The 23,142-nt window shown below is 48.1% G+C and overlaps 1 protein-coding gene across 2 annotated transcripts in view; it reads right to left on the reverse strand.

The window, feature by feature from the left end:
* Positions 1–14,462: 14,462 nt before the first annotated feature.
* KLHDC10 (kelch domain containing 10) overlaps positions 14,463–23,142 on the reverse strand; it is a 59,111-nt gene continuing 50,431 nt past the window's right edge. For both annotated transcript variants that reach the window (XM_004272201.3, XM_049714503.1), the window contains 2 exons: positions 21,213–21,352; positions 14,463–20,581 (listed from right to left, as the gene is read on the reverse strand). In XM_004272201.3, the coding sequence (XP_004272249.1) occupies positions 20,372–20,581; positions 21,213–21,352 (350 nt within the window). In that variant the 3' untranslated portion in view covers positions 14,463–20,371. The remainder of the gene's footprint in view (positions 20,582–21,212; positions 21,353–23,142) is intronic.

Here is a 23,142-nt window from a genome sequence, read left to right on the forward strand (position 1 = left end):
CCAGAGTTCGCAGGCATCTCTGCCTCTGGGCCTCGCTGGCCTCAGATACCCTCCCGGCGAGCAGGCCTGACGTCCCCACCGCCCCGTGCCCTCCAGTCCTCCCCCCCCGTCCCCTCCCCCTCTCCCACCACACACTGAGGACTTGGGGTTTCTGAAGAGCCGGAGGGAAGCAGAAAGCCCCCCAGTCTCCCTCCCAGCACCGCTCTCGCCCGGAGGACAGAACCGGGGCCCCGCAGGGAAGGAAAGGGCCCTGAGGCGCGGGCGGTCACGGCCACACCGCCGCGGGCTGTCCCTTCCTCTCCAGGACTCCTAGGCTGCTGCCCACTAGTTTTCTGGCGCCCTGGGGAGTTGTGGGCAAAAGAAACCCGACTGTTTCTCCTCCCCCGCCGTAGGCTGGAGAGCTGTGCGCGGCTCCCCGCGCCGCCAGGCCCTCGTCCCTCAGGCTCCTGGGTCCCTGCATCCCTGGAAGATGCACACCCTGCGGCCCTGTTTCTAGAAGACCCTTTTCAGAGCCGACGGCCCCGCACTGTCCCTCCCCCTCGTGGCACCTCGTTGGCACCTCTTCCCTGGGCTCTGCTTCTCGGTGGCTCGTCAGCGCTGTGGCGGTGGGAGGCGGGACGGAGGGCCGAGGCCGAGGATGACAGGGAGCCCGCGGGAGGGACTGTTCAGAAAAGCAGGCCGGCGCCGCACTTCTGCGGGGCCCGGGGAGCGTCTGTCCCTGAATTTTGCCCTCCACTCGGGCCGTCGCTGCCGCCCGGCCCGGGCAGGGGGAGGGGGGGAGGTCGGCAGCGGCCTCTCTCCCATCTCGGGCCCTGGAGTTATTCAAGCACCAGCTCCTCCCTGGATCCAGGAGGTCACCCGGCGGCCACGCGCCAGATGTTAGCCCTCCCACAGCTGTGCCAATGGCTCCCGAGGACGAGGGAGTTTTTCACACCCTGTGCTGGTCACTGATGCTTGCCCCTCGCCTGCCAGAAGCTTCTCTGCCCTAGCTGGGGGGTGGCGCGGACAGGCGTCCAGGAGGAGGAGGCCGCTCGGCTCCGGCCCTGGGCCGGGCGAGGGCCAGGCTTGCCGGCCTCTGTCCCCCGCCCGACCCCGCACAAGGCCGTCAGTGTCCTCTCCCTCCTCCCGTACCTCCGCGGAGGTATGGACACTTGAGAGGCTCAGGGCCTCGCTGCTTTCGCCTTCCGATCACTTTCCTTACCCGCCTCCATCTTCTCCGTCTGCAAAATGAGACCAATACCTCTCGGCGCAGAGGTAAGAGGCTCTCTCACGGCAGAGCTGGGGAGGGAACAATAGCCGGGACCTTCGCCCCACCTCGAAGCCCGGTGAGGCGGTGACGCATTTTCTCTCTAAGGGCAAGAGCGAACTGAACTAGCGTCGTCCTGACGCCGCCCTGCGTCGACGCCGCCCTGCGTCACCGCCGCCCTGCGTCACCGCCGCCCTGCGTCACCGCGTGGGCGGCCAACTCACCCTACCTTGCGTCACAGATTAGAGGCGCGGGACAGGGGTGAATGGCCCCTGGTATATTTTCCGGGTGTGCCTGCGCGTGTGTGTGGTATTTTGTGTGGTGGGTGTGGTGTATGTGGGTGGGTGTGGTGTGTATTTTGTGTGGTGTGTGTGGGTGTGTGTGGTGTATGTGGGCGTGTGTGTGGTGTGTGGTGGGTGTGGGCTTGTGTATTTTGTGTGGTGGGTGTGGTGTATGTGGGTATATGTGGGTGTGTGTGGTGTGTGGTGGGTGTGGGTGGTGTATTTTGTGTGGTGTGTGTGGTGTATGTGTGGGTGTGTGTGGTGGGTGTGGGTGCGTGTGGTGTGTGGTGTATGTGGGGGGGTGTGGTGGGTGTGGGTGCGTGTGGTGTGTGGTGTATGTGGGGGTGTGTGGTGTGTGGTGGGTGTGGGTGTGTGTGGTGTATGTGGGGGTGTGTGTGGTATGTGGTGGGTGTGGGTGTGTGGTGTGTTGTGTATGTGGGGGTGTGTGGTGTGTGGTGTATGTGGGGGTGTGTGGTGTGTGGTGGGTGTGGGTGTGTGTGGTGTGTATTTTGTGTGGTGTGTGTGGGTGTGTGGTGTGGTGTGTGACTTGTCTGTCATGTGGCGTGTGTGGCTTGTGTGCGGTGGCGGGGGGCAGCACTGGGGGTGAAGGCGCTGCGTGCAGAGGAGGTTTGAACAGAGGACAGGCCCTTAATGTTTCCTTCCAGAGGCTGTTATAGGGAAGGGCCTCGGTTTGAGTTCCTAAAAGAGTGATTCTCAAAGTGTGGTTCACAGTGGATCCTACAGCTGACCCCCAATTTACTGAAGCAGAACCTCTAGGGCTGAGGCCTCATAATATGCACTTTTTCACCAGGCCTCAAATAGTCCTTTCAGGCCCCTCAAGCCTAAAAGCCGCTGATCCGGCCAGGAGGGGGCGCAGAACCCCAGCCTGCAGGCGATGCTGGTGCGCAGGTTTCGTCCACGCCTGCGGGGCGCTGGCAGGTGTGGCCCATCCTTAGCATGGTAGCAAACAGCTCCCTGGGTCTCGGTCATTCCCTGCGCACAAATGTTCTTCAACTTTTTAAAAAGTCCTTCCGACTAGCCCCCTCGGCCCCATCTTTTGAAACCTCCTGGTTTCGTAAGTATGTACTGCCCCGGTTTGGTTTTGTTCTCAGGCCCTTTGGTGGGTAGATTTGTGTTTCTTGACCTAAATTAGAATCTCCTTGAAAGCAGATGCGTTTCTGTCTCTTTTGTTTCTTTTTTGCTCCCTGGGGTCTAATGTGGGGTTCTGTACACAGCTGGTGCTAAAAACCGTTTGTAAAATAAAATGGTGACAATGTAGAGAGGGTAGGAGAGACTAAGAGGCCGGTGGGAGTTACTGGGGCTTGGCAGGCACCTCTCCGCAAAGCCCTCTTCCCTGCAGCTGCCTCCTCAGCACCCTGGCCTGGCCGGCCCTCCCTCACCCCCTTCATTAGCTGAACGTGGGGATGAGGCAACTCTTGGCAGACGTAGAGCAGATGTGGGTGCAGCTGGGACAGCGCAGCAGGTGGCCGTCCTTATCCAGCATCCTCTCGGTGGAGAGCTGGGTTGGGTGGGCTCAGGCCCTTCCAGCCCAGCAGGACTGTGAGTGCCCCGCCGCTGGTGGGCTGCTTGAAGCTCTTCTGCGGGGAGCAGGACCTGAAGCTGCACCCCACCGTTAGTCCCCAGGCAGCAGGATCTGGGGGAGGGCGCAGCACATCCTCAGTGCCCCCCCTCCACGATTATATGCCAAGCAGCCCGGGGGTGGAACAGGAGGAATTCCGGGCTTTCAGGGTCAAGTGTCTTGACAGGCCTCTTATCCTCCCACTCCCCAAGCTGAGTCAAATTTTAATTGAAGCCTGTGAAGCGCAAAGTCCTACAGAAACTATTATGAGAGTTTTCTGGAAAATAGAGACTGACAACACTCCCTGTAGGGAAGAAGATGAAAGTAATTCACGGCTCACCAAGCCCTCTGGGCCACGAGCCCCAGGGCACCCAGCAGAAGGCTTCTCCATCTCTGTCCTACCCCAGTCCTCTCCCAATCCTGATCTCATTAAAAGGAAACCGAAAGGGCAATATTACTTGGCTTCCATCTGGCCTCTTGAGATTTAAGGACTTTAATCAGTAGAACTGTTAAAGAATAAAATAACTCTACAATAACAAGAAAGCTGCCAGCTGGCCCTTCCAGTGACCTTGCCAGAGTGCATGGGAAATGGATCGCACCATCTGGGCTTTACTTCCCTCCGGGGTAAGAGTGAGTGATTGCAACACTTTAGGATCCAAGTTTACCCAAATTAAGAAAAGCTGTGCCGGGAAACAGCTTATATCTAAAGTATCATCTGCTTCCTGCCTCCCACTGCCTTCACCCCAACCCAGCCCTCCTCTGTGCCCTATTCCAGGTCCACAGTTCCAACATGGCATCTTCGGGAAGGGTTAACAGCACCACAGAAAGCTCCCAGGGAAGAAATGTGGAAAAGACTTTAAAAGCAGGAAATAAATGACACTGGTTGAAGAGACAAGAAAAGGTGTGGAATTCTTCCCTCAAGTCCAAGTCTAGGATTTCCCAGTCCTCCTCCCGAGGCCATCCTGCTCTCACCGGGGGAACTTACACCTAAATCTGTGAAGGAAAGCCAGAGCAAGCAAACTGCCCAGTGGTGACCGTGGAGGAGGGAGGAGGGAGGAGTACTGGCGGTTCATGCTGACCTTCCCTTCTTCGAGGAGACATTGAGAGGAAGCCTGAGTTTCTAGACTGGGAGGCAGCCCGTAAATTCCCACACACCCCCCTCTGGCAATGGCTGACTAGCCCCACCTGATGAGTCCCTGGGAAAAAGAGGCTAAGAGAGCAGGAAGACTCCTCAGGAGGCAGGACGGAAAACGGGGGCTGAGGCTCGGGCTCAGCTCTCTGAAGCGCCACCGTGAGGAAGGGGCTGGGCTCTTCTTCCCCAAAAGGGCTGTAGCAGATGAGGCCGTTCGGGGTAAATCTCCCCACTGAAGGACACACTGCAGCCTTGAGCCACTTGGCCAGCTCCCCCTCTCACCTCGCTGCCCCTCAGACTCCTTTCCACAACCTGTGGAAGCTTTGTCCCCCTTTGGCGGGTAGGACACCACAAGCAGGCCCCAGAGGTCGTCGGCGTCTTGGCCACGGGTGCCCTTTCTGAAGGAAGTGGCCATCCGTCATCCTCCCAGGGAGCACCCTGGGCTACAAAGGTTAGGGTAGCCAGACCATGGTGGGAAGAAGTGGTGGTGAAGAAGACGTCGCTTTCTGAAGCACGAGAAGCAGACCCTGGAGAGAGATCCTCATGAGGTCAGCAAGGGCTTGCGGTGGGAATAGGGGCTGGTGGGTGGCACCTGGGTGGCTGGTGTGGCTCCCAAGGCTGGGACCAGAGCTTCTCCCAGGCTGTAAAGTGTGACATCGATCACCCAGTAAGTATCGAATCAGACACCTACTGACGTTCTGGCACTTTGCAGGTCACTCTGTTTTTCTTCCTCGTGCTTGATCCTCACAACCTTCTGAGGGCAGTTTTTCTCATTTTAGAGAGGAGGGAAGGAAGGTGCAGCAGATCACATTCTAAATAGAATCACTGAGACTCAAAGCTATGTATTGTTTAAAGCTCATGTAACTAAACCTCCTGGCCTGGCCAGCTGAGTCCAGGTGCTCACAGGGCATCAGAGCCCACTCGCTCGCTGCCTTGTCCTGGGGCAGGCTCTCCCCAGACGGAAGTCACACGGCCCCAGGCTCAGAGCCACCAACCCCAGTAAAGAGAAGCTGAGTCTTTTTTTTTTTAAATCCTTTAAGTGAAAGTATAGAGAACATTCATACCTACTACTCAGATTTGTCTTATATCTACTACTCAGCCCTGAGCTGGTGTTTAAAAAAAAGGGTTTTTTTTAAAGAAAAAAATTAGAAATAGATAAACTGTAGTATATCCAGACAGTGGAATATTATTCAGCACTTAAGAAATGAACTGTGAAACCATGAAAAGACGTGGAGGAAACTAAGTGAAAGAAGCCAGTCTGAAAAGGCCACATCCTGCATGATCCCAACTATGACATTCTGGGAAAGGCACAACCATGTAGACAGTAAAAAGATGAGTGGTTGCCAGGAGTCGAGGGGAGGAGAGATGAAAAGGCAAAGCACAGAGGATTTTTAGGACAGTGAAATTCTTCTGTATGATACCACAATGGTAGATACAGGTCATTAAACATTTGTCCAAAGTGTGAACCCTAATGAAAAGTAGACTCTGCCTACTTATGATGTGTCATCCATTGCAACAGATGTACCCCTCTGGTGGGGGATGCTGACAGTAGGAAGCTGTGCCTGTGTGGGAGCCGGGGGTACATGGAAACGCTGTCTGCCTGCCTCTCAATTTTGCTATGAACCTTAAACTGCTCTAAAAGAGACAATCATGTAAAAAACAAAAAGTACAGGAACATTAAGAACAGTAACACCCAAGTCTCCATGATGCCCCACGGAAATAGTTTCACAGGTCAGTCATAACAATGTACCTCAAACCACGTGGCTTAAACAACAGAAATATATTGTCACACAGCTCTGGAGGCTAAACATTCAAGATCAGGGTGTTGAGTGGGTTCCATGCCTCTCTCCTAGCGCTGGTGGTTGGCTGGCAATCTTCGGTGTTCCTTAGCTTGCAGATGTATCGCCCTGATTTCTGCGTTCAGGTTCACATGCCGTTCTCTGTGTGTCCGTGTGTGTGTGTTCAAATTTTCCCTTTTTATAAGCACACTAGTCACATTGGATTAAGTAGGACCCATCCTAATGACCTCATATTAATTTACCTCTGTAAAGGCCCTATCTCTGAATAAGGTCACCTTCTGAGGTACTAGAGGTTAGGACTGCAACATATCTTTTTTTCAGGAACACAGTGCAACCGGTAATGTCTGCTGGGGACATAGCCTTGCCCCAGCATGTGGCAGCTGATTGAGTGCTACGTTGCTACGGAACCATTCAGACTGTTTATAACCAGCCACGGCCGAGTTGATTTTATTCCATTTCGGAATCTCACAGGTAATTTCACAAATGGACTACAAGTCACCCCTGGCTCTCCCATCAGAACAGCCTGTCAACCCACAGCGTGGCAAGACACATTTTCCAGGTGTCACAGGACAGTTCAACACGTGGCAGGTCAGCAGGCACTCGGCAGGTGCAGACACGTCTCCACCAGTCACATCCAAAGGGTCTCGGGGAGACCTGGGCACTCCCAGAGCTTTTCTCTTTCTTATTTGTCTCTGTGCCACAGAACCCATGCCAGACATTCCACCAGCGAGAATTTTCTCAAGATCTGGTGCCCAAAACATACTTACTGTCTGACACAGTCATTTTTGTACCTTTTAGAGTCCCTTTTCGCACTGCTGACTCCAAGAAAGCTAATTAATTATTTTATACACCACTAATAAATTGACAAAGTGATTAATCTGATAATCCTTTTTATGAAATTACCTCTGAAATGCTAACTTCTCATCTTCTGAAACTCACTGTGTAAAGTACTCTGAAGATTACATTGTACCAGATTTTGGCTCTGTAAATCTTAATGGCAGGGGTTTTTTTTTTGCCCAAAGCAATAAAAGCTGTCCTGAATTTATCAGGTCAATCAGGAAAGAGGCAGGCAGCAGAAAATTGAAGGTGACTCACACTGCAAGTGGGGTTTGACTGACATTGTTCGAACCTGCTGTTGCCAGTTAGCTACAGGGGACTCTGCATCAGTGAGCGGTACAGTGGTAGCCTCATGAAGCAGAGGGGCATGTGGAGCTTGCAGTTGCAGGTGTCAGGGCTCCCTGCCTGAGAGAAGAACTAGTGTGGTTCTGAGTGGTCCCTCCCCCCACCCCTTCCACCGCCTTTCCTGCATCTTCTCTCAGTACACCCACTGAGTCTCTTGGTGGTAGAGACCTCCCAGCGTGTCCCATTTGGGCTCAAAGCCCACAGAGAGCTGCTTCATGGCTGCCCACCCTGAGCAATCCCCAGAAGTCCTTGGCATGGGGTAGGGGCAGGGAGCGCACCTCGGCTATCGCCCTCCACTACACTTTACTCCACCCAGTGGGCAGGCTCCTGGACTCCAGTCTCAGGCTCTACCCGTGCTGTCATCGCTGTCCCACAGAAGGAATCTTAAAGCCTGCAGAGGCTACCAGGTCTGGTAGAAATAGCAGAGTCCATCCTCATTCTTTTTTCTAACAGCTAGTTTTCTTTCTTTTTCTTTTTAATAGTAAGTCCTGTGCATCCCAAGTGTGCCTTACCAAGAGAGTGTTAGGTCACTTTGCCAGCATCTTCTTAAGCTGCATGCAGAACACCTTTTACTTGTTTTGAGAACAGGTGAAAGACAAAACCTATTGAACCCATGGCCTCATTTATCCATTCACCAGCCCAACCATCCATCCGTCTCTCCACGCCTCCACCCATCCATCCACCCATCCATCCATCCATCCATTCAGCAGTGTATATTGAGCAACCTACTGTGTGTCAGGCTCTGTTCTAGGCTCTGGGGTAAAACAGAACAAGAACACGGCAGGGATGATTCCTGCCCTCATGACACTTCCATTCTAATAGAGAAGTTGGACAATAAATAGGATAAATACTAAATGAGATGGTGTTCCATGCTTTGGGAAGAGGATAGGGACTTCTAGTCGGGGTGGCAGTCTACAATTGTAAATAGAGGGGTCAGGGAAGGCTGGGTTGCCTCACTCACCTCACTCTATCCCTGGCTCTGCCTCATGGAGAAGATGACATTTGAATAAAGAACAGAAGGAGGTGAGAGATTGAGCCCTGTGGATGCTGGAGGAAGAGACTTCCAGGCAGAAGGAACAGCCAGTGCCAAGGCCCTGACACAGGAGCATGACTGACTGGTCAAGGAACAGCGAGGCAGTGCTGTGGCCGGAAGAGGGTGGCGGGAGTTGAGGTCAAAGAAGTTTGGTATCCACGGGCCATGGAAAGAGCTGAGTAAACTTGACACTTCTGGGTGCTCTGCAAGGGAAGAGAGCATCTCTGTGCCTTGTTCCTGTGCTCCCCTGGCGTTCCCTTGTACCCCAGTTCTGACCTGAAGGTGTCTATCCCCCAGGCAGACCACAGCCTGAGGGCCCAGGCTAAGAGAAGGGTGTGGGCTGGAGAGCATGTGGGTGAGCATTTCCTGGGCTCTGAAACCCCACTGCCAGGATTCTCTACACGGCCTGGGGAAACTGAGGTTAGAGGGCACCTCCCTCCAGCTTCCCCTGTACTGTCACTGCAGCCGCTTCTCCTCTGAGCAGGTTCCTTCTGCTTCGCTGGGGCAGGAAGTTTACCACCTACAAGTTCCCTCTGTTCCAGATTTTCTCCCATCCCTGCGCACACAGGTGAGATAAACGAGAGAAGGGCCCTTCCCAGGAGCTGCTGGGCCGATTCCTCTGGTGGAAAGAGTTTCTGATGAATCTAACATGAAGCCTTGAAACCAGAAGCGGTTAATGATGCCCTCACGTTGCTCCTGAGGGAAGACCGCAGTGCGAAAGAGGGCTCCAGTCAGCGGCTGGAGAGTGGCACGGTGAAAAAGAGACAGTCATTGTCCTCTGGAGGGCTGAGGGGGACACTCCTCTGTGACCCTACACCCAAAATCCTGTGTGGAAGTTAGTCTATTTCATCACACTCACCCCTTCAGCAAAAGGATGACTTTTCCATAGTCATGCCACCACATTGAGGTGTCAGCCTTCCAGGGGTCTAAAGGAGGTACAGGAAGAGCCCAGGAGGCCTCTGAGGGGAGCACAGAAGGGACAGCGGTGTCCCCTAGCTCACCCGCAGTTGTTTGTTTCAGACAAACCCTGTCTTTGGGCCTGGGGCTCTGAATCTAATCTGTGACTGCCCCTCCGCTGACCTGCCCCACGAAAAAATTTTCTGGAAAGGGACAGCCAGGTGTGAGTTTGGGGAGGCTCTGAGAGCTCTGGCATCTCTGTTTTTTGCTTCCTGGGTGTGAGGATGAGTGACAGATCGATAGATGTCACAATAGCACTTTGGTGTGTCCCCAGCCCTCTGGCTCATCTGCCACTCCACCGCGAGTGCGTGACTCCTGCCTCCTCTCCTCCCCTCCTCCAGGCCCACATCATGTTCCAGAACAACCCCCCACCGTGTGCGTGGGGAGCGGCCTTACTCCCTGTTGCTTTTCTAATGAGCCTTTTCTTTCTCCTGAAGCCACACTCACACACCCGAGAGCGCCATATCGACTGCCCTCTGGGTTGCCATGGAAACAGAGCATTCTTCCCTCCTCCCTCTTCTCTGTTTACCTTGGTCAGGGACTGCGGCAAAAACCAGCCTGTCGCGGAAGGAGAGGGAGTACGGAAAGCCAGCCGCTCTAAACCAGATCATTCCGGTTCAGAGTGGTCCCCCCGCCCCTTTCCAATCCTGAGAGCCGCTCCGGTAGGCGTGGTGGGCTGCACTGGGAGGCTCTGGGCCCTGGGGCGGGCAGGGTCCGGGGCTCCTCTCTCCGCCTACCCTCCTCTTCCCTGCGGGGCTGGGTGATAGTAAAGTCTTTGCGGTGCTGGCCCAGTTTGCTGGGCCTAAGCCCAGAGCTGGGCAGTTGTTCACTGCACAAGAGCGCCCTGCTGGGGGTGAGGAGGAATGAGAGCTGAAATCCAGCCGTGCCCGCTGCCCCGGCCCAAAGCATCCTCACCCTGCCTGGACCGCTGCCATGTCCTCCTAAGAGTCCTGCTTCCTCTTGCACCTTCCCTGCGGCAGCCAGAAGCATCCTTTTGTGTTCTCCCTGCCTTAAAGTTTTCCACTGCTCTTAAAATAAAAGCTAAACTATCTGCCCAGCTCGTCATGATCTGCCTGGCCTGCCTCTCCTTTCTCGCTTCCAGTACCTCTTCTTCCGGGTTCCCCTTTGTCCTTCCTTCTAGAAGACTCCAGGAGGTGGGTTTGGTCTGTTACCATAACATTCTTCCTCATGGCGCTTTCTAGCTCTTCCTGCTCATTCACTGGGTTCTTAAAATGGCTTTATCTAACTTTTCTATGTAAAACGTAAAATAGTATTCACATTAGCCCCCCACCCCGACCCGCACCCAGATGCAAGCTCCCTGAAGGCAGGGCCATATTCCCTGCTGCATCCCCAGCACCCGGCACTGCGCTCGGCACGTAGTAGGTGCTCAGTTAGGAACCGACCCAGAGGTAGTGAGCGCCGGACCCCCTCCACCACCACCACTTCTTTCCGGGTCCAGCCGGCTGGCGGTTGCCCGCTCCGGGAGGAGCTCCGCCGGCTCCATCCCCGCTAGGGGGAGGCAGGGGAGCCACCGGGACGGCTCTTCGCGACGCTTGAGTGCAGCACCAAGTAATCTTGCTGCGGACGGAGAAACTCGACTCTCGACTGCCCCGCCGTGTGTCCAAGGCCCAACCGGGCAAAAGCCGGGGCGGCGGGGGTCTCACTGCAGGAGTGGAGGTGGCGCGTCGGGGATCCGGCGTCCCTGAAGCTGTCACCCCAGCGCACCCCGAAGTCCTGACAGCAGAGCCCTTCCCTGCCCCAGCCCAGGGCTTCATTGCCCGGAACAGCCCACCCCCGGGCGGCTAGGGTGGGCGGATGTGGTTCTCCAGACGCCCTTCGATAAGGGTTCTTTCGGTAACGACTTGCTGCCTGCAGCCAGGCCCCGCCCGGCGGGTGGCAGTTATTACAGAAAACCTCTCGGAATTGCAGGCAGGGCGCCCCTTTTCTGGGCTTTGCGGTTCAGGCTAGCTCTCGTGGCAAATCCTCTGACTTGGCTTGTCTTGGCTTCGCAATCTGTGAATGGGGTAAGGCTTCCCCATCCTTTGAATTACCCAATCATTTACAGCCAGACTTGGTCAGAAGGGACCCAGATTTACGGTATCCTGAAGAACTAAATTGAAAGAGCTGTGAAATTCTGCTTTATAAAGGGGAAAAAAGGAAAACAAACAAACAAAAACCAAGAACACACTTGAAAAAACAGCAGCCCCTGCTGCAGCTCTTCTTACCTTCCAACCTGTCTTACAACTGTTAGCTCTTTTGTCTTTCTCTGGATACCTTTACATCTCTAATTAATGTGTTTCCTGGTTATTTGAGACATTCTGTATTTTTCCTTCCTGGTATGGAAGATGAGGATTTATCTCACTTCCATCACTCCACCTCTCCTGTCTCATCCTCTCATATTTAGTTTCTTTATTGGTTATTTTTATAATTTTAGTAAGTAAAAGTACTTCACCTTTATTTCTTATTCCTTCAACTCCAGAGAGCAACCTAATAATGCTTACTATGTGCCAAACATCGTTCTGAGCACTTTACATGTATCTGCTCATTTAAGGCACACAATAATGTCAAGAGACAGGTTATTGTTATTAGCCCCATTTTAGGGAAAAGAAAACTAAGGCCATTTTACTATCATTACTAGTGGTTTTCCAAGGGGGAGAGGAGGAGAATGTGGGTGGCCAGTCTGCCATCTTCACACTGAGTTCTAACAGAGCAAGTTTTGGGAAGCACTTATTCTGACCTTTGCTCTAGTTCCCTGTTGGGCAATGAAGTGTGACAGTGACAAGTAAGGTAGGGAGGTCTCCTGGTCATCTCAGCCAGTACCAGACAGTTAGCTCAGCTGTGGGACAAGGATTCCCAAATGTTGTAAACCAGCTAAATTGTAATCAACTGAGGAGTATGTTAAAATAACCCACCTACAAGAACAGAATCCTTGGGATTTGGGCCCGGGAATCTGTTTTTAACAAGCAGGCCTCGTGCTTGGAAACCAGTGGGTCATAGGTGAGTCTGGCAGCTGGCCTTGTTCTATTCCATACTCCATTTTCAGCACTCTTCCTCGGAGCCTGCAATGAGCAAGTGGGTACCCTTTACTGTGTCACTCACTAAGGAACTACCTGGCTTTTGCAGTAGACCTCCTATCAAAGTAGGATCAACGATTTTAATATGAAGATCAAGGTGAAGAGCTAATGCAAGTCCAGTCCTAGTGTGGATTCTCACGTATGATGTTCACCATTATGCTCCAGGCCTTTGGTCATAATCACAGAATGTTAGGTCTGAAAGGGACCTTGGAGATTATCTAGCCAAACTCCTCACTTGACAGATGAGTAAACCAAGGCCCAAAGGAAAGCAAATTGCATACAGAACTATTATGGACTGAGCCAAGAGCCAAGCCCTGGTCTCCCAATTCTCCAGGATGTCTTTTTCTAGAACTGTACTGTCTAGGTAGCCACTAGCCACGTGTGACTATTTACATTTAAATAAATTTAAATCAAAAATTAAAAAAAAAAGTTTTTTTTAGATTTGTTTTATTTTTTTATTTTATTTCTGGCTGCATTGCGTCTTTGTTGCTGCGCGCGGGCTTTCTCTAGTTGTGGTGAGCAGGGGCTACTCTTTGTTGTGGTGCGTGGGCTTCTTATTGCAGTGGCTTCTCTTGTTGCGGAGCACGGGCTCTAGGCACACAGGCTTCAGTAGTTGCAGCACGTGGGCTCAGTAGTTGTGGCTCGCGGGCTCTAGAGTGCAGGCTCAGTAGTTGTGGTGCACGGGCTTAGTTGCTCCGCGGCATGTGGGATCTTCCCGGACCAGGGCTCGAACCCGTGTCCCCTGCATTGGCAGGCAGATTCTCAACCACTGCGCCACCAGGGATGCCCTAAATCAAATTTAAAATTTAGTTTCTCAGTCACAAAAACCACATTTGAAGTGCTCAAGAGCCAGCAGCTAGTGGCTACTACATATTGGACAGTGCAAACACAGAACATTTCCATCATCATGGAAAATTCTATAGCCTAGGGCTGGTCTGGAACCTGGGCCTTTCATCTGAAGGTAGTTTGGGAACTGGATAGTTTTATCAATGTCTTCTCCCCTCAAACAATTACTGCAGAAGAGTAACTCAAGAGAATGTGGTTGTACTATTCAGTTAACAGTAGTTTAGTGATAGCATTTTGACAAACTAGAATTTTATGCATGAAACTGGCAGAACAAACCCACCCGAACCAACTAAGCCACTGAAAACTCCTCCTAAGCTACAATGGGTCTCATCTAAGAACCAAATCAGATACTAACATGAGTTCATTTTGAAGCTCTGGCTGGTTTAAAAGGTGTAAGGTCCATTTCTTATTCCTGGGAGGTCTGAGGGGAGTATACTTTTGAAGAGACAGGAAAAATAAACCAAAGGAAATAAAATTGCTCTGCATAATAACTGTAAAATGTTAACTGTAAGGTGGGCTGGGAAGGTTTATGAATTAATTAAGGGGCAGAAATTATATCTTTTCCTCCTTGTGGATTTATAATATCTAAGATTATTCATCCCGGGAAGGTGTATTTGATCCAAAAGTTTGTCAATGGAAACACTGGAAAACGAAAGGTGCATGTGCAATTCTGGATGGGAGACCTTAAAAGTGACCAGACTTGCGAGTGTCCACCCTACTTCACACTTAAAGAGACATGAAGAAAAGTACTACTGGGAGAGGGGATCTCATTAGAAGTGAAACTACACAAAGCAGAGGTCTTGGAGAAGGAAGCATCTGGAAGACCAGTTCCAGAACTAGGAACTGTGGTTTCATTCCCAAAGGACCTTGGCGAAGGGCTCAGATCCTCCTGGGGCTTTTCCCTTGAATCATACAGATAGTCGTGACTCTGTATGTAAAGGTTCACATTCTTCCTCTGAATTCCCTGTAGCTCCTCCAACCCTTCAGAAGTCTTGATACATCCATATAAACTTGTGTGGAGGTGGTCTGGGGAATATATGGGAGGGGGCAGTAAAAGGGAGTATGCCTTGCCCCACAGTTACTCCCTTGCTGATGTCCTGGAGGGAGCCACGTTGCGTTGAGTGGATTACGTGTGTCCAGGAGTTGCAGAGGGGGAGCAGAGAGAAGGCGCCCACAGTGGGTGGGTGTGAAAGGTAGACGACACAGAGAGAAAACTGGACCCTGTGGGGTGGTAAAGGGAGTGGCGGAGGTAGGTTGGACTGACGCTTGGGTCATAGAGGTGAGCTCACATACACAAGTTACTGTCAGACAATCAAGGTGGCCTTGAACCAAATAGATCTGGATAAGATTTATTGATCAGATTGTTTTAGAAAACCAACAGCAAAACACTGACAAGATACATAAATACAGACTGGACATTTTAGGGTAAATTCACTATATTTCCTACCTGCTTGTAGGAAACCAGGTAAGGTGGGAAAAGCTGTCCTGATCATATGGCATGCACACCAGACTGCAAAAGGACTTCCACACTATTTAACAGGACTGTGGCAAACAGCTTTAAAGTAAGGCAAGCATCGTGTGTGGCCTAAGCATACCCTGTACCAAGAGCCAAGCCCAGGCTCGCCTCAGAGACTGCATGTGAGTGAGGTTTCCCTTTCTTGCCTAGTTCTTCCAGAAATATCCTCATTGGCAGGTGCCTTTACAGGGAGATGCCTGGCGCTGTCCCTGCTCAGACTCTGTGTACAAGGAAGTGGCTTTAGAGAAAATCAGTGTGTTTCTGATGCCTCCTTTGTATTCTAAATGTGCAACTAGTAAAACAGCAATTACTACAGCTTGGTGAAACTGCCTCTGACTCACCCTGTACAGTGACTAAGCAGGGCCTTTTAAAAACTTCTAAAAAGTGAAAAAAATAAAAGATAAAACATGAAAGTTATGTTAAAAAGATGGTACCACTTTTGAAGCACAACTCAAAACTTCTTTCCATAACACCAGATGAGGGAAGAGGTCGCTTTCCACCAAATCTAACGACCTTAGAAGGGAAACGCCACTGCTGGGCATGATCTGGTGGCGATGCACACAGAGGTTACAGAACTCTACCAAGCCTACCTCAGGCCCTGCCAACGCTCCTAGAGCCCCGAGGCATTTGGGGAACCTAAGCAATTTAAGCGAATGGTGACCAGTTTTGGAAGCTTATGATCATAGGACCATAAACCCTCATCCATCCTGGAGCTCAATGCTAGAACAATGAAGAATGAGGAAATTGACTTTTTGTGCTATATCAGAGTGCTGGCAGGTGGACAATTCAGTAACCTATGCCACCTTCTAAACATCTTTAAGACCACATAAAAACAAACTGGTTTTACAGAATTAAGACCAACGTAGTCTTAGAGGATAATTCAACCTTTCCTACAAGCCAAGCTATGGGTTGTAGGAAAGGTTGAGGCTCCTTCAAGAATAGTGGAAAAGCAAGTATTTGCAAAGATCCAAAGAAATGTATTCAAATGATGGGATTTCCTCTGCATCATACACAGCTTTTTTCTTCCAATATGTGCTAAGAGTTCTTTGGTGGTTATAGGAGAGACAGCCTAGAACTCAGGGCAGGAGACTATGCCAAAGCAGAAGAATGAAGAGTGACATCTAAACTCACCATTAACCACTGTCATCAGGTTGACCACCTACAGCTAACTGGGCTGCCTATATGTTTGCTGGTTTCTAGCCCCTCCGTGATTCCTGCTTTTCAATTTCTGACTACACATTAGCCCCACTCCACTGAAAAGGAGATGCTTGTGGGAAAGGGTAGGGAGAAGGAAGAACTATAAATCAATCAATTGTTTGATAGAAAAGTTGAAACACTGATTATCTATGGATTTCAATTATCTGTGCTTTACTCTGGGTAATGAAAGGTCACTGTTAATATACCTTTTGCTTAGAAATGTTAATGTTTATTATTATATTTTTAAATCTAGCTATGTAATGGACACGAATAGCTTAGAGCAAATTTTTACATCATGTCACCAGGGCCCTGAAAAAAGAAGATTTGCCAGTAGAAAGGGTTTCAGTTTGGCCCCTGAACAGTTAAAATTTCAATCTATTCTATATTGGTTTATAGATTTTCCAGAATATGGAAAATACCTTATTAAATGAAGAAAGCATCATTTTCTTCATTTAATAAAGTATTACTTTCACAGATAAATTAGTATATACATGGGAGAACTCATAGTATTAAATATTAGGTTTTAATTCTCCATTTAGAAAACTCCTTACAGGTAGACTTCCTTGTTCCTAGGCAAAGAAATGTAAGAAGATATGCAAACATGAGATAGTACAAATATGACTGGGGAAAAGTCTCAATTCTAACAAACCCGAGAAACAACAAGTCTCTAAAGAGTTGGAGTAAGGAGGCACTGGACTTGAAAGTCCAGCTTTACCAAGAGTTGGCCTAAGCCAGCCAATCACATCTCAAATTTTTGGTATAATTTGACTCTAAAGTAATGAGCTGGCTTCCCCAAGACAGATACAAAATAGTAGTCTACCTGCTTTATAGTCACACCTTATATATAATCTGTATATATCCATATGTGTTTCTATATATTGCACTTAAACTTATAGGACTGCAGTAAGATAGCTGGGAGTACCTCAAAGAGGCAGAGAAGCAGCAGGCATAAACTTTCCTAAGTCAAGTAACAGTGTCAGGAATTCAGAGTGCTGGTTTTGGATATACTAAAATGCCTGGTGACTCCCTATATAAAATTCTAGTCATCTACATTTAAGTCATCATACACACAGTCTCATTTGGCATTCAGAACACGTGCACATGTGTGGTTCTATAGCACTCAGAGCTGATCATACTACATCATTTTCACTAGTGTTATATTAAAAGAAGACACTTTAGACCAAAGATATGTACTTTTATGAAAACGTCACACACAAGGTCTTGGATGTCAGGCCTCCAAAGTCTACCTCAAAGAATACCGCCTTCAAAAGGTTTTAAAAAGGATGCTAGGGGCTTCCCTGGTGGCGCAGTGGTTGAGAGTCCGCCTGCCGATGCAGGGGACAGGGGTTCGTGCCCTGGTCCGGGAAGATCCCACATGCCACGGAGCGGTTGGGCCCTGAGCTATGGCCGCTGAGCCTGCGCGTCCGGAGCCTGTGCTCCGCAGCGGGAGGGGCCACAGCGGTGAGAGGCCCCCGCACCGCAAAAAAAAAAAAAAAAAAAAAAAAGATGCTAGCAAGTGTGGATTGAACCAGTCTCTCTTTCAGCTCTCTGTGTCACAGAATTAGAGACCTGCTTATATCCCAAGGACTATGGAAGGATAAGCACAGAGGCTGAACATTCAGTCTTTGATCCCTATAAATCCAGGACATTGTAAATAGAGCTGCAATGAACATTTTGGTACATAACTCTTTTTGCATTATGGTTTTCTCAGGGTATATGCCCAGTAGTGGAATTGCTGGGACATGGAAGCAACCTAAGTGTCCATCAACAGACGAATGGATAAAGAAGATGTGGCACATATATACAATGGAATATTACTCAGCCATAAAAAGAAACGAAATTGAGTTATTTGTAGTGAGGTGGATGGACCTAGAGTCTGTCATACAGAGTGAAGTTAAGTCAGAAAAAGAAAAACAAATACCATATGCTAACACATATATATGGAATCTAAGAAAAAAAAAAGTCATGGAGAACCTAGGGGTAAGACGGGAATAAAGACATAGACCTACTAGAGAATGGACTTGAGGATATGGGGAGGGGGAAGGGTAAGCTGTGACAAAGTGAGAGAGTGGCATGGACATATATACACTACCAAACGTAAAATAGATAGCTAGTAGGAAGCAGCCGCATAGAACAGGGAGATCAGCTCGGTGCTTTGTGACCACCTAGAGGCGTGGGATAGGGAGGGTGGGAGGGAGGGAGACACAAGGGGGAAGAGATATGGGAACATATGTATATGTATAACTGATTCACTTTGTTATAAAGCAGAAACTAACACACCATTGTAAAGCAATTATACTCCAATAAAGATGTTAAAAAAAAAAAAATCCAGGACAAAGATCCTTTTGCCACCCTGGGTAGTGTGACTTGTTTAATTATGGACAGTTTCTGCCCAAACATCCAGAGACTAGATTGGAGTCATGCAGCAAAGCTTTGTTTTGAACTAATGGAGCTGCTCAGACTGACCTGCTCTGGAGAGAGCTCCTCATTGGAACAAGCCTAGCAGTGGGTGGCAAGAAGTTAAAGGCCAGACTGGTCATGGCAAGAGGGGGATGGGGCCTCTGGAGGAGTTGCTGCCTTCCCTGCTTCCCCCCTACCCCCTCATTCCCCAAAAGGACCCAAACTCACAGATGAAACGTTGTTACAAGACCTTGCAGAACACAGGCTCTATGAACTCAACCCCACATGGATGGGAGGTTATAATAAGGCCTGGAGGTTAGGAGTCCAAGTCTAGAGGCCACATTCTTCTCTTCCCCAGAATTGAACACTAGATGGTAACTTTTTAGCCATAACTCAAAGGTGATTTTCAATCCACACATGAGCCTAAGAGATTCCCTTCTGGGACGAAGGGAGAAGAATAATTTTAAAAGCTAAGCGAAAAAGAGGCACTTAAAGCAAAAACATGTCCCTAGTCTCCCATCTGAGTCTCCTGTTATGACGTAACCAACGGAATGATCAGCACTGTGCCCTCTTGCACACCTTTAGCACCTTTCATACACCGAAGGACTTCCAACTGCTCATGTCTCAGTGACCACTCTAGCAGCCTGATGGCAAAGCAAGTAAAAACTTAGGTCATTTCTTTTTTAGAATTAAAATACAACACAAAACAAACCAGAACTAAAATTTCACACCAAAAAGTGAATGATCCTCAGTTTCATTCCTTCCTCATGCTAGTTTTAAAAATGATACTTAGTTCTTCAGGAAGAATGACCTGTGGCTTTTCCCCAAGACCTTTTATCCAGTTACTAGGCAATTACTCACAGCACCATGCACATTAAAGCAGACAGAAAATGAGGCAAAAAGCTAAGAGAAAAATCAAGGGCCAACTGGTTTTCTAGAGATAAAACCCATTGCCTGAGAATACGGCAGGTGCACGGCCCAGAGTGAGAAAAGAAAACAGTTCTGGAAGAGATATGGGAACATATGTATATGTATAACTGATTCATTTTGTTATAAAGCAGAAACTAACACACCATTGTAAAGCAATTATACCCCAATAAAGAAAGAAAAAAAAGAAACAGTTCTGAAAGGAAATGGCCGATATGACAGTCAAAGTTCACAGCCCAGAGCAGAAGCCCTCCCTGCCCTGCTCTATTCAGGCCTCTCACGAACTTACATTTATGTCCCACAGCATTTATGCCACACACTTAGGGTCTGCAATTCCCCACAGTGAAGTCAAAAAGATACTTGAAACCATTAATAAGCACAGGAGAATTTCAAAACTGCCCAGAACGAAGAACTGTGACCACCATAAATTTCTTGATTTGACATGTTGTTGGTGCCATAATTTCTAAGAGCAACGACAAACAGCACAATTACAACACACAGTAAAGTCTTTAGACAAGTCAACTCTAATCACTGCTGGCACCATAAGGATGAGAAAAGAAATCACTAATCAAGAGCTGCTGAGCTGCTTAACTTTTCTCCAAAGTCAAAGGATCGGTTTGGGTACCTAGGCAGCAAGACATCAACCACCGCTGCCATTAGATCCAGCTACTCAGTTAGATGTACCTTTGAAAACAGGAAGTTAAACATCTAGCTTTCCCTATAATATGCAAGAGTCTCAAGGTTAGCCTTCTTGTTCTATCCCCAAAACTTCTTGTTGTTGTTGCTGGATTTAATTTTTTAAATTTTATTTTTGTTTTTATCGATGACGTTGCTTTAATTTATAGAGCACTGCCTGACAGGGTCATATCCCTAGAGTTCCTCTAAAATTTTCTTTATCTTATCTTAATTCATAACATTATTAAGGTACTTTCAGACTTGCCCTCAACTCCATCAAGGAAGAGGGAGTATGTGAGTATGTGTGTGTGTACTGGGGCAGAAGGGAGAGAAGCAAAGAAAAAAGCACGAGGGAAAGTGAGATTCCATAAACTTAAAACAATTTACAGAAAGGCATCTGATGTATTTTCTGAATAAGGCCTTGATCAGGGTAACCAATCCTCTCTGTAGCACATTCTACACTGCCCATAAATAAAGGAGTCTCTTTAAATTAACATTTCCAGTATCAATGAACAGTCCAGAAATCCTCATTTCAAGCGCTCGATGAGTCCCTGTGTGAGTCCAAGGTGCAGAAGCTGTGTCCGGGAGAGGTTTGCTAGGTTGGGGAAGGCCGCAAGCAGCTTCTCCCACGCCAGTTCCAGCAGGCTAGGAACCACCAGCCAGATCTTAAACAACGACCCAGTCCGTTTATTTTCGTGGATGTTCACCACTCCTCCATGAATGTACATGCAACCAGCCTATGAACAAATGGCAGTCAAAAGAGGATAAATTCACATGGGAGAGAAACAGGTACTTACGCTGAAGATTCAGCCAAAAAGTTCATAGTAGGCTGAATTAGACAACAGGAAACAGAAAAGTTTCTCACTGATCCCAACACAGTGCAGAGATCAAGAAAGGCTTAGATACTGAAGGAGTTACTAAGGGAAAAGCAAGAGGCTGGTTTTACTTCAACAACAACTCCAACAACGGTAAACTAAGACTATATTAGGCATCCCCTGTGCCCAGTACTAGGGTACAAGGTGAAAATAAAGGTCTTTGCATTCAAGAAACTAGTAGAATCTTCAATAACATGGCATCTTGGGGGTAAAACTGTTCTGCCTTCCCAGGAAACACCTTTGATGTCACTGTCAGGGCCTGAATGCCACATGTAGCATTGCTTTTACATTTATGTTGCTCTTTTAAGCTTGTATTATGATGGTTTTTCTCCCCTTTTCTCAGAGGAAGAGCTAGCTTTGGAAGAAAGGTTTTAAAAACACATTCTTAATCCAAGCTTTGCTAATATCAGAATCTTCTTTTCTTGCTATATCTCTAAAAATATCTCCTTATCATCTGCAACTACATAAAAAAGATACGAAAATGAAAGCTTACTGGTGTAACAGCTGCACAGTGAAAATAAACTGGCTCTGGCATGGTAGCTGGGAGCTTTACCCATTGAAAAGTCTGCAGATTCAGCTTCCAGATATCTCCCAGGATCACTTCTCCATTATAGCCCCCGCAAATGAACACATCTATCAGGAAAAGAGAAAGCCAAAATCACACAAAGGAAAAGGGCCACGGTGACAGCATGTCCTGTAGTAGCTCTCACGGCTAGGTGACACGGGACCAGTTCAGTCCCCATACCATACAGGACTCCAGCTGGCGGGCCACTCATGCTGCTGTCCTGTCCCTCACTAAAGTTCGGACACTATGTTGGGATCTTTGCTAGGGCTAAGAATGCAAGCCTCTGAGGAAGCTTCATGTCTAGGTTCTCAACTACAGGTGCCAGGCATAGGAAGTGAATGAGCAAGAAGGTTCAGGGAAAATAAACAAATAGGTCCAGGGAACAAACAGGAGTGCACATGCTCTAACGAGGAAGATGGCGATGCAGCTCCAGCTCATTGATGCCATGCAGGACTTAGGGTCAGCAACTGCCAGATCTTCCAATTTTTTAAAAGACGCTGGAAATCCAGATTTTTTGAAAAGTGAAACATTTTGATTTTTAAATATTGGCCACTAATTCAAAAACTGTAATACACACATGAGCCAAAGAGAACACATCTGCAGGCCACCAGGCTGCAAACTCTCCTTTTAAATAACATCCTGAAAAGGATAGACATTTTTCTGCCCATAGAGACAAACATTCTCTACTTAGACAATTAACCTGCAATGTTCAGTTTGGGGGCACAAAAGAGGTTTTTCCAAGCTTTCTTCAGCCCAAAGAGGACAGTTTGAAGTCCCATTTGACCTGTACCAGTTATTTATGTCAGGAACAAAACCTTCCCAAAATCAAAGGTTTTTTTTTTAATTATTGTTCTTGTTGTTCTTTTTGTTTTTATAAAGTCAGTTAGTTATAACTAAGTAGACAACATGTAACAAAGGCTATGTGAACCTTCAAGCTAAATGCACACAACTATAGCTGAATTCCATTTGTATGGTGCCTGGACTCAAAGAACCAAATGAATACACGTGTTAACTCAAATCTAGATCAAGTTTAAGTCAATACAATTAAACTATAAAATACACTGGAAACTTTTCTGGCTAGGATTTAAAAAAAGTATGGATCCGTTCTTAGAGAGGCAAAGCTGAACAACGCCACTATCTATAAATCTTGTCCAAAGAGCAGAAGCATAATAAAAAGCACCTCTGTACTAGAGATGGCAGCATAATCCTAGTAAAATCTGAACTAAGCTGCTGAAAGGATACAGGCTATCAAACTCATTTACACACACCTTCCTCCCCTCCAAAAATTTAAGGTGGTATATCCAACTATAAAATAAGCTGTAAATTAAAAGACAGGACGGTTGTCCAAAGAGGAGTCATTTATCACACTCAGATAAAGTAGCTGCAGCTGCTTTCTGAAGCCATACAATGCTTGTGTTGTAATATGGCCAAAGAATGCGCTAAGAGTTCTATCTGGTATCAGATAGAGAAGAGAATAAACTTAATGAAATAACACTCTGAAGGAGCCATTACAATTTTAATACAATGTCTACCAAGGTTTCTACTGTATGTCAGGATTATTAGTGTTACCCACCAAAACCAGAGACATCTGTTGAGGTGGGGTGCTGAACGATTAGGTGGTAGAGTAAAAGCTTATTTATCACTTATTTTTGAGTTCTGTGATAACTGAGGGAACCCAAACAATACATTCGTTTACTTTATGAAAATTGCTGAGAGACGCAGAACTTTATGGATTTCCCTTTAAGTCTAAACTAAAAGAAATAGACCCTCCCCAAAGTTATGCCTCTTTTAAAGAGTTATCATTAAGAAATAAAATAATCTCAGTATGTACAATTACAAAAACGGAACCAGCCTGTTA

Source organism: Orcinus orca, chromosome 9, assembly GCF_937001465.1.
Source record: "Orcinus orca chromosome 9, mOrcOrc1.1, whole genome shotgun sequence".
NCBI lineage: Eukaryota > Metazoa > Chordata > Mammalia > Artiodactyla > Delphinidae > Orcinus > Orcinus orca.